Below are 12,453 nucleotides of genomic sequence, written 5' to 3' on the forward strand. Positions count from 1 at the left end.
CACAAGTAGGTGATTTTTGAGATTAAGATACAAGTAAGCAGAAGCAGTATTAGAAATTTTGTGGGCTTCGACATATACTTGCTGTGAAAATGGGAAGTCACATTTTTATAGTTTTAAGCTAACACTTAAATCTTCAGAGTAGGCTCCTGTTTATAGGATAGTATTTTTTCTTTCAATCCTTTTAGTTGTATTTAACTCTGACAAGAATCACACTAGTTTTAACACAAAACTAACAGAACTCAACTCACAATTCCAGAGTGGTATTCAGGATGTGAAAGACGGTAAAGGAAGTTTATCTTAGCATTTCTTTCACAAAGAGGAAAAATAGTACTCCAAAGAAAAAAAACAATAGGAGGATTAAGATAAAATTCCCCTTCTCCAAAGGGAATAACAACAAAAACACTAGGCCTGTAATTTGGCTCTATCATCTTAATGGAGAACAAAATGTGAAGGAAAGTAGCATGTAAGAAGAAACTTGTCCACTTTTAGTCAACAAGCTCTTTTTAAAGGCATCGTCTGCCTAAGACTCACATCTGGGAAATAAAAACCTTACAGAATGTCTTATATGAGCAGAGACCTTCAAGTTGGTAAAAGAAATGTAAAGAGGTCTTTGAGGATGACTTAGGTATTTTAAAAAACAGACAATATACTGTCAAACTGTGGCTCTCGTAGAAGTCCCTTGCCTCAGTAACCAGGCAGGCTTTAGAGGCATTTCCATGCAACGACACGCCATCGTTCTACTACAGCTAGAATTTGGGATTCCAGAAATTGCACTTGTTAGAAACAATAAAAAAAACCTGTTGCAGCTGTCTCTAAGGATAAAGAGCAAAACTGTAACTACTTATATTTTGACAGAGACATTTCAACAAGACTATATACCTCTGCTGTTAAATTCAGTACATCTTTGGGCCTTCAGAACTGATGTTAGTTTGTTCAGCGATTTCTGTTGCTCCAAACTAAGATTGCTCCCCAGTATACCAAGAGGTCCATCTCTCGGCTGGCTGGGGCTCAGTGCCTGCATGAAGAGAAAATCCTACAATTAGCTGAATGTAGGGAAAAAACTAGTTTGACAGCTTTAAGAATAAGCATTTTGGAAAACAATTCATGGCAAGCTTAGTGGAAGGGGTCCACAAATCTCTATATAACAAACCAGCTCTAAAAGAAAAAAAAGCTTGACAGCAGAAGTATTTCATTTAGCTTATGCAAGGTGCCAAAACAGCTTGTACATCAGTTTTTTCTTCCTTGCTTTCATTTTTATGGTTTTTAAAGGCACCAGTGTGCACACATATAGCTGGTTGAATTGCAGTGTTGAAAAAGTAGTAAAGCATCCTAATTTTAGTGAAATATCACCAAGAGTTATGCTACTGAAATATTAAGTAACCTTTTACTGAAAAGTTTCTAATACCTTGCCTTGTAAGTAATGAAAGCTCAAGGCTTTTCATGCAGATACTACTAACACAGAGTAGCTCCTTGCTCAAGTTTTCATACTGACAAGGATGTGATACTTCAGATCCTGACTCTCTGTAAAAACTCCCAGATTCCCTAATACAGACATACACTGGAGTAGAACAGGGCTGGTTGTATCATCCAGGTCAGTTTAATTATAATTCATTAGGAAGCACAAAGCTTTTCACAATGCAGTAACCTGCTAAATAGCCTCATTTTAGTCACGAGACCCAAAAAGTCTTTGGCAAAAAGAGGAGAAAAAACAAAAAAAACCCCAAACCATCTTCCAAAAGCTGTTTTCAACTGCTGAGCTGCTATCTTTGTTGTTGGACAAAGGACAATACACTGCAACAGCCTTTTAAAGGCACACAAAAAGCACCCAGAGCAAAGATTGCTACTGCTTTCAGCCAGTTTGGCAAGCAGAACAAATTTAAATACGCAGAAAAGCAACAACAATAGCAAAGTTCAATTCACGATACTCAAAAATAACACAACATTCATTCTCCTATAATAAAGCCATATCATATTCCCCAGATAAAGCTGTAACACAGAATATCACAGCTTCTAACTGTCCCACATACATTCTAGAAATACAATCCAGACTATTTTAAACCTACCTGTAAAAGCAGGTGATGTACTTAGGTCTAAACCTTCAATACTTAGAGGATGAACTTATGATTTGGTTGGCTGTTGGGTTTTTGTGTTGTTTTTTTTTTACATAAAAAAAAATTTAAAACCACACACACACACTAACCTCAGAGGGTTGGTTAAGTGAAAATTCGTTCTTCACTGGTAGCGTTAGCACAGACTTCATCTTTTCACTTTCCGCATAGTCCACAGGCCGCAGACCAAATATATTACTGGCAAAACAAGCACAGATGGGTTTAAGTAAATAAAATGTGACTTGATTCTTAACTAACTGGGCACATTAGCTGGGTAGCTTTCCCTCCCACTTTCTTATTAATATGTAATTTCAGTTAAAAACCACAAAGCTTCAAGTAAGAATTGCATCCAAGACAGATGGATACCCAATTACAAGCTGCTGCATTCAGCTGAGGAGCAAGGGATGTTCAGAGCAGCATGTCCAGTTAAATAAACCACACTCCCTGTTAAACTGTTTCAAGATGCACTTCGATATCATTTACAAGACCCAGAAATTTCAGCTTTAATCTTTCATTGCAGTCATATAACCAAGAAATGTATTTCTGGCTTACTCATTTGCCATAATAGACATGTCAGAAGATTCTACATACTGTGTTAAACACTGGAGCTTGATGCGGTTATGCTTTTATGGAAAAAGCTATCTGCTTCTACTTGGGAATTGCGGGTCCCTCACACTTCCAAAATTTGAGTATGCATCTCATTTTCCCTCAGCATGCTGTGCCACAGAAGACGACAGCCAATTCATTCAGATTTTAGTTGGTTTGCCAATTTTGTTGAACACTATTCAATCCTATGTGGCACCTCATAGTTATTAGACATGCTTCAAGACCCATTTCCTCCCCCATTGTTTTACCGTTACTCAGACAGATACGATTTGCTAGAAACACAACATCAAGCACAGCCATGGCTTCTACCTCTTCTTCACACAACTTTGCAGCTGCAGGGCAGTAGCGAGTGGAGGAAAGCTAAAACCACAGAATAGGTGTAATTGCCGATAACAAACATGTTCCTCTGCCAGTACTCTTGGAAAATATTCTGCTTGCTTTGCCCTTTTGTGAGAACAATGGCTATTCCAGCTGATCCCCTTCTCCCTACCTCACGTAGCTCCGGCTTTCAAAAGGCATAATAAGAGCTCGTTATGAAAGCAAAGCTTGTCGCCAAGAACAAAGCCCTGACTCAGTATCTGAAATGCAGCACGCTTAGTCATCAAACAATGACACATTTAAAGAGGTCAACAAGCCACCACATCTTCAAAGTGCTGTCTCTTAGTTAGCCACATGTTCCTGGGCAGAGTAGGAATCTGGGAAACTTTATAAGGAATTTCACATAAGGTCATAACCGAATCCAACTCAAAGAGAGGCTCAAACCATGAAGTCTTCATTCTGACTTAATCGAGGGGGGGACTTTGGCCAGAGCAAAGCTGAAAGATGCATCTGAGCTCAGCACCTTTCTATGTTCCTGCTCTGCTCACTAACACAGCCTCTTAGGAAAACAGCAACCCATAGAAATCCCACACAGAAAATTCCAGGATGGTATTTTAATAACAAATTTTACAATATTAGCGCAACGCCAAGCTCTTCTATGTTACTAATGAGTGAAGAGTTTGCAGAATACAAGTTCTGCAGAAAGATAATTGGTTAAATCTCAGGAGTTGCAGCCCATTAAATATTGTCATGCTGTTCCTGCTTTGTCATGCACCATCAGGGTAGCTCTTGCCCTTTCTTTAAATAAAGACCAGATTTGACTCAAACGGCTGCAGGACAGTTCTTTTGAACAATGCATCCGGGAGGAAGGGGGAGATTAAAATATTAGAACATCCAGTGAAATCACTTTTAGACTAGATTGCTGACTTTCTTCTGTAAACTAAGCAGGTGGAAGAAATCACTGCACGTCAGTAGCCATGATTCAGCAGTCAGTAGGGAGGGTCCTCCCCACCAATGCCACAGGAAGATCATCGACTGTTGGAAAAAACCTCATGAACATTTACCATAGGCCACAGTTAAATACAGAACTTTTTTGCCAATTAAACTGGACAAATCAGAGGTCCAGCTACATCCTCTGTATTCACTTCCTTTTTTTTTTTTCCTCCATTTTTAAGATGATTTCACTAACTTCTTACCAGTGTGTTGCAAAATACTCTCTCATCATTACACAACATTGCAGAATTAATCACTATTCATAGGATGTTAATGTGGCACAATTAAAGTAAAATGTGAGAGACTTGGGAGCTGAGGTCTGAAAAAGGAACACCCATTCAAGGGGTGGGTTTAAGAGTTTTTAACACTTGCAAGAAAACAGCTTGTTGAGCTTAAGGAGTGTGAGAAAAAGTAGCTGGGTTGATGGCCTTCGCTGTTCCTCATCTTTCCCTGTGCTGCTGGCGTTCCCATCTCCTGTTTTCGCACTGCAGAGGAGCTCTCTTTGATGGGACGGGTCACCTTCCTCAGCTCGCCCACCGACTGCCAGTTGTGCCAGGCAGCCCCAGAATACTTATCCTGGTGCTCTCAAACCAGAACAATATCCTAACAACAGATTTCAAGTACGGTATTGTTGTAATTTACACATTCTTTTCAAAGAAAAAGGATGAAAACTAGATTTGCTTTTTTAGCTAGGCACCCAATAATCACCCCAAAAGTAATCATGATCAGAAAGAGACCTTGCCCAGCCTCTGTTGGGCTGGTACACTTAGTGCACTTACTTGACTGACCATTTTTAACATATCAGGTATGTATATTATTTTTAATCCTATGATCACAACCAAGGAGCAAATCTACACAGCCACAAAAACACCAGTAAGGCACAGGAATGGGAAACAAGCTTTTGGTAGAAATGTTTGCTCAAATCTGTCTTTATTCAGCCACCGTGAACAAGAGAAAACATCCACCTTGCTCAAAGTAAAAAATGAACTTAAATTTTGATTTACAAAACTGATTGAGAAATGCACATTAGGTCCACCCTAACACACAAACAAAGCATTTTAAGAAGTACCAGTAGCTATGTTTGTGTGCTCCTACTGTAGGTCTGGGTTTGCTGAGAATGAGTCCAGCGCAAGTGACTACTTAACAATACAAGTCCCACACTCAGAACAGACATAGTTGTTTCTACAAGAGAGAAATAAATGTTTCTGTTGCTTAAGCTAAAATATCAGGTCTCTAAGGCATAGTTCTTTCTACCAGAATGCAAGCGGTGTTTTTGCAAGTTGTTTTAAACATTCAAGAGTCAGATGTATCCTTTGATGCAAACAGTCTCCCATTAGTCAGTCATCAAGGTACTGAACAGTCAGGAGAGGGCTCTTGCAGCTAGAACAAATTCCAATCAAAGAGGAGGATGTCTCTGCTGAGAACAAAGATGAGCCCAATGAAGAGCATCTCAATGTAAACTGCTGAGTACGACTTTACATGAGATGACAGATGGTATCTTAAGGACTGACAGATCAAAGAACTTCTTAAGAAAAGCTTTAGAAATGGGATTCAGTTTATGGTGCATCACTTAAGTAGGAAGACAACAGAGGTTCCTGCTATGGTCAAAAGGAAACTTAACAGCTACCTTCTAAATGTTTCATTAAACTTTCAGGACATAAGCAACTAGAGGAGAGAAGATGAATGGGGAGACACATCCTAGTCAATTCTTTAGAAGCCCCAAACTTGCACAGCTTTTGATAAAAGTAAGCTGACTATATACTGCTCTGTAATTGGGAGTTTTCAGCTGTCCCAACTTGACACCAGAAGTTACTTGCTGAGCATAAACAAAGTTTTACTCCACAATAAAAGTTCAGCATTGAATGAGTCTCGCAATCTGGTCCCAGTGCAGTACTGTAACGACCATTTCACCTATGGAAGTCTGCCCAGTTTGGGGCTCTCCAGTCAACATCTCTATTCTGGTAGGCAGAAATTGGGTTTTGGACCCCAAAAGAAGGGGAAAAAAAATAGAATTTATCTGTGTAGTCAGAAAGATCCAAACAGGGCCAGGATTTTAATTAACCTGCTGTCAGAAACAGGAAGTTAAGCATACTGACTTGCACTTAGAAAGCAAAGTCCTGTACTATCCTGAACTTGAAAAAGCAGACAAAATTATGTCAGTGTCATGGTCTAACACCTCTTGGAATTAACTGCAGGTTATAATAGTTTTTGCCCCTATGCCACTCATAATTGATGAGCATGGTCTATCCCTACGCATTCCCACAGGTTTTTTTTTCATAATCAGACTCACAACTACTCAAAGACAGCTAACACCTAAAAAAAAATAAATAAATAGGGCAACACAACAATTTTTACTAATGCTAAACTTACTGTGCATGAAGAACTGGCAAGACAGTCCATTTGAGTGAAAGCATTTAGGAAGTACTGTGAAATTACAAATGCACAGATCTAATTTTTCAAATCACTTGGCTTGCTGTGAAGCAAGGAAAAAAAAGACAGAATTCAAGAGTTAGCACATGAAAAAAAAGCTATAAAAATAAAAATTAGCTATGTGTAGGAGATTAACTTAAAAAAATTAACTAGACCAGCAGGACAATTAATAGGTCCACTGGTCCATACAATATTTTTCATTTGTAGTTCATATCCTTCCCAGTCAGTGAAAACTTCAAACGGCAAATGAAGTGTCACAACTATTAAATCTTAGAGATTTAAAAAATAAAAAAAATTGCCAAGCCATACTGAAATCCCAGGACTGCTTTCTGCTGAAGGAGGTAGTCCCCATCCATATTCGCTTGGTCCAAAAGATGTGTAACTGCTTCATACTATATATAGTTGCTTCTTAATGCACTATGTTTTAACATGCAAGAAGAAAAAGAAAAAAATAGCCTGAAAAACTCTTGGAATGAGATGCGCTTGATGGGCCTGGGAACCCAATGATCCAAACCTGCAAAGTCTCAGCTCTCTGCTGGCTAGGATTATGCCAATATCCACGCGTCTTATGAACTGAGGTCCCTTAGAAAGCAGGTGCATTTGCTCCCAGACACACCTTGCATCCCTCTACAGAGCAGTGGATTTTAGCCGCCTTTGGGCCTGCAGTCAGTAAATATTGCAGAGATTTCAAAAAATATATTTCATCTTGCACAACTGAGTGTCATATTCAATTTCAAAACTATTCCTCCAAGCTGGCTGTTCAACACAAGCTCTGTTTTTATTCCAGTAGATTAACTCTCCAACACACAAGGGACATTGAGACGCAAAACTATGGCCAAAACTGCAGCAAGACATCAGTCACTCTGGTGAGGTTTCATGCTATATTTTTCAGAATGTCCCAAGTAACATTTGAATACATTTATCATGTTCAGATTTTACTTGGCTTAGCTAAAAGAATTTCAGTAGCCACAGTGAACTAATGAAACTTTCCTCCCTGTCCCTGAGAGGTAATGAAGAATCACTTTAATATGCTAGGATAGAGAGGGCTCTCTCCTGGGCTGAAAGTTAGTTCATTGAAGAGCCCACAAAATGACTAGGAAGTTTCATAACAACAAAAAAAAGCCCTAAACAAACAAAAAAACCCTCAACAAATTAGTCTGGCAAAATTGGTTTGGCTCACATACTGCATGCCCCTAAAGTTAAGCCACTCCTCAGGTATATTTCTGAAAAAAGTAAACTTTTGAAAAGAGATGTAAGCCCTACTCATCACTGCTTAACTTCTACTCCTAGAGCAACAAGGCAAAGGTGAGTAGATCCTGCATTAAGTACAAAGAGGCCGATTATAACTAGTCACACTGAAAAACTATAATTGTACCATCTTAAGTGATCACCCTGTTCTTGCCTCCTGTTTTTAAAACTGCGGTGTACAGGTCTCAGAGATCTAGAAAAAATGTCGGTGAACAAAAGCCAGCTTCACGTCAGATGTAACTTCATTATACAGCAGTCTGCATCTACAAGAAAAAAAATTATACCTTCTAAATTGAAGGAGGTTTATTTCCACTTACCTAGACAAATCCAACCATTGTTTAATTAGGACTACAATTACCAGAAGCAGTGGCAGAAAAAACCCTGTAAGATTTGCAAAGTCATGATCCAGGGAGAGATCAGAGCACAATTCATTGCCAGAAGCTAGCAGGGCACAGGAAGAAGAGAGGCACAGGGCAGATCCTCAGAAATCTCAGACATACAATTCTTCTTTCTTGGTAGTATTTGGAAGAGCTCAGTGAAGTCTCACTACTCAAGCTTGAACATGTTGCATGTACATCCCTTTCTCTGTGCCTCTAATGCTCTCTGTAAAAATGAGGAGGACAGGGAACACTCACCCAAATCAAATCTTTCTATCAGCAATGCAACAGTATCTGGCACAGTAGCACTTTAGCCACAGATAAAGAGCCTACACCAGATTTGGAAGCCTCAATTTTTCCAGAAGGTCATACAGGACTGGATTTTTTGCCAAAGCACCTGCTAGTTCCTTTTGCTAGACCAATGAAGCAAAGATTAAAAGCGGCTAAATTTGCTACCAAAAGTTAAAAGAAATTCATATATATTTATTAACACCACGCACTAGACATTTCAAGTGCTCTGGAGATGAAGTCGAGAACAGTGCAGTTAGAAGTGGGCTAGAAGCTATTTTTGATACTTAGAGGTACTGCAAGAGAAAGCTAGTTGCAGAATTGTGACATAACCTATGTCACACTGTTTTAATACAAAAGTGAACATTACCTGTGTTTAGTGAGCCAGAGCTTAGGGTTTACATATATCTTTCACTCCATGACTAAAAACCTCCTGTTTCAATAGAAAGCCACGTTTGCTCATGTAGAATGAGCTGAAAGAGGGTCAGCTTCACCTCAGTTTGTGCGAACACATGCGGCAGAGACTAAGGCTAATACCAGACCTGAAGAGTCCCTGCTGGCCCTCGGATTCTCTGCTGTGCAAATCTTCCAGGGCTTAAACCTGTCAAAACCTTGCATCAAAGTCAAAACCTTGCATCAAAGTTGTCGTCTGTGCTGCGCTTTCAAACGCCAGATAGACAAGCGATAAGTGTCACACAACCAGTTCCCAATATTCAAGTGGCCTGAAAATTAGTTTCTGAAGCTGTCAGCTTTTCAAGGTGTAACACACTGGTCTTTGTTGTTCAAGAGCAAAGTGAAGGTGAACAACTGATCCTTGTTTTACTTTTTCATGCTAAAGTTCTGTAGGTTTGCTTTGTTGTTTTGTTTTTTATAACTCTAGCCTATTAAAGATTAGGAGTGTTTTTCAAAACCTGATGCTTTTCCACAGAGTACCTTAATTCTGTAAGCTTCAAGAGCAAATATTGAGAGCTGAAGTGATTAAGCTGAACTTGTTTATGCTTTTTATGCAGCTGGCAAGGAAATTCATGTCATGCAAGACTTCATCCTATTGTGTTACTATATACACACAGTTATTGACAACATGCATTGGACTTAAATTTTATACACACAAGCCCTGGCACAACAGCAATACTACACCACCTAAAATCACATTTAGTGCCTGAAATACTAATAGCTTGGAGGGTTATTCATAGACTAACAGATTCTTTAGCACCTCCTATGCACAAATATCAAAAGCTTCAGGAGGTGTAACTGTATGGAAGATTCAACTGAAAATATTTCTAAGTTTTTATTTCCTTTTTTTTTTTTTATAATTTAAAAGTGCACCAAGGATTACTGGTTTGATTCAGAATGAAAAAAAAAAAAAACAAACCAACATTCCCCAGATCTTAGCTCATGTCTATGGCATTTGTGAGGGTAGAAGAGACTGGACAGAAACACCACCTGCTAGCAAGTAGTGTAGTAAATGTAAAGAGACAAAAACCAGCTGTAGCAGTTCAAAACTCATCTAGCTCAGCATCCTAGATCTGTCATTAGCTGTAACAAGATGCCAGTGGGCAAGTGTAAGAACAGGGTGAGCATATTTTGTTACTGTACTAGTACAGTCTCGTACACTCTGGCCATCTACAGCTTGGACATCCTCAAAATGCTTAAGACAAAGCAAAACAGAAACACCTACCTGGAAAAGGGAGATGAAGCATAACAGCATATGTTTAACACCCAACTCCTCACTTCAAATCACATTTATCACCAGCTTTGCTTCACAGTTACTTAACATACACCCTGGAAGTTGTAGCTGTAGCTAATACCAAGGTTAAAACAACATCCCACATCTACTTACACCGCATCACGAGAGGCACCATGCAAAAGCAGGAGCTCAGCAATGCTCACATGCCCGTTCCTGGCAGCATCATGAAGCGGCGAGTCGTTCTGATAGCCCGTAGTATTCACCAACGCCTTGTATTGTAGCAACAGCTCCACCACTTCTTTGTGCCCATGATTACACGCCTCGTGCTAGTTGGGTAAATCCGTAACCAGGAGAGTGAGAAAAAACTCAGGTGAAACAGAACTCAGAGAAAGGACCTCTGTCACACCAGTTACTGCGTTCATTTTCAAACACCCCTCAGTGATGGTCGGGGAAGATGACGCAAGGATTCTGCATTACATTCCTGACACGAATTAACCTTGGAACCTGGCACTAATAAAAAGCACAGAGAAGAACTGAACAAAGGCCAACTGTGTGCAAATTAGACTACAGGGAACAAAGCCTCCCAGATTACAGACTCTGTCAAGAGTATTCTTCAGGAGAGGAAGAAGTCATGGTTGGAAAGAACTTTTTGTTTATTTTCTGTAGTTCAGGTGAGCAATGTGATATATTTCCAAAATGGTACACAACAGTGAGGGCATTAGGCACTCATAAGTGATACACATCATCTCCAATTGATTGTTTTCTAGTTATCATGGTTATATTTTCCTCAGCTGCAGAATCACAGCCTGACAGATTTCTTGCCAGGCCCTACCCTAGCAGAGGAGAGGTGGATTTGGGTAGGTCAGTAGTTGCTGATAAAACTCTTTTAAACTTGTTTATAGTCAGCACTTTGCTTTGCATAATTCTTTGCCGCCTAAGTGCATGTAAAGGTAACTAAAATATGGGAGAGGAAAGGAGGGATGAAATGAAATCTGATTAGAAGACAGATTGCAGAAAAGAAAAAAAAAAGTCTTCAACACTCACCAGCGGTGTCCAGCCAGCATTATCTTTGACATTGGGATCTGCCCCATTTTTCAGCAGCTGTTCAACAGCTGCTAAGTCACCCTACATAGGAAAAGCTACAGTTATTAATAAGTAATGAAGACAATACACAAAGACAACAAAAATAAATGTGGAACGATAAATTTAGCTGCAATAAAAATGTAATGATACAAGTCTTCATTTGGATATCATCAGAACAAAACTCAACTGTTTTGGAGACCATGGTTTATCATCACTGCTCATTTAGAAGCACCTACATATTTTACACAAATATATCTTTTTAGATAAAAATGATGCACATAGACTTATCTTAGAATAAACAGACAAGTTTGTGCTGATTGCAATCTGCCCACTAGAATCAACTGCAAGGATTAAAATCAGGAACATTTATTCAGAATTTCCTTGTCTTTCAGACAGGATTTTTTCCAAACTAAGAACACTATATTCAGTTTTTACTATAATCAAGGAAATAAATACATGTGGAAAAGAGTAGAAACTAATGCAGGGATTACAGGAAGAGACAAGAGGCCAAATAGAGACAAAATGAAGGAATCAGAGGTTTTGACACTGGTAAAAGTAAAAAAAAATTGGTAATAAGATTGGAGCATATACAGGTGCAGCAAAAATAGGGAAGAAGTCTCCTGCAGAAGCTGAGGCAAGGAAATCTCTGCAGTGCAGGTCATCTTAAAAGCAGGTAGGAAAATAACCCAAAGAGACCAAACCCAGACTCTGACCCCTTTCTCCCTTCACAGCACCATCTACACCCCAGCACACTGGTACTTAAAACTCGCTTTGCACCTTGTCAGCCAGTTCATGCTTCTGGCAGTGGTTACTACAGAGTAGCAATTGCAAAGGTCTGCTCTACTGGAAGAGGTGCCATGAATTCTGTGCCAAACTTTTTGCTGCAATGCCGGGAACCCTTCACAACTAACGGGGCCAGGCTGTCTCACACCTCTCGGCATCAAGTACCACCCCTGAGGTCAAAGCAATGATTTACCTGCACCGTTACTGATTAGGAACAGCTACACACCATTTCTCAGCTGACGGAAGGGAAGGAGACTGACCAAAACTACGCAAATAATGCAAGCTTTTCAAAAGCTCAACTAGCATAGCAGGCCTCGAGTATCTTCATGGCTTGCTACTAATGCCCAAATTCCTCTTATTTTAGAGTGAGGGTTCTTCTTGAGTGGGTGGGGTTTTTTTGTTTGCCTAGGTTTTAGGATCCATTTCAAGACAACCACTAATACCTTCCCTAGATCACAGTACCGCATTCTCCAATGAAAAGACTAATATACAAACTTATATCTAGCTCTTTCGCTAAGCCAGACGTGCACAA

At 39.5% G+C, this 12,453-nt stretch overlaps 1 protein-coding gene across 1 annotated transcript in view; it reads right to left on the minus strand.

The window, feature by feature from the left end:
* Window positions 1–12,453, minus strand: part of BARD1 (BRCA1 associated RING domain 1) — a 40,162-nt gene that overhangs the window by 11,657 nt on the left and 16,052 nt on the right. The window contains 4 exon segments of the mRNA XM_009877083.1: window positions 880–1,015; window positions 2,201–2,306; window positions 10,209–10,381; window positions 11,100–11,180. Coding sequence (XP_009875385.1) covers window positions 880–1,015; window positions 2,201–2,306; window positions 10,209–10,381; window positions 11,100–11,180 — 496 coding nt within the window.

This window comes from Apaloderma vittatum, unplaced genomic scaffold, assembly GCF_000703405.1.
Source record: "Apaloderma vittatum isolate BGI_N311 unplaced genomic scaffold, ASM70340v1 scaffold489, whole genome shotgun sequence".
Taxonomy (NCBI): Eukaryota; Metazoa; Chordata; class Aves; order Trogoniformes; family Trogonidae; genus Apaloderma; species Apaloderma vittatum.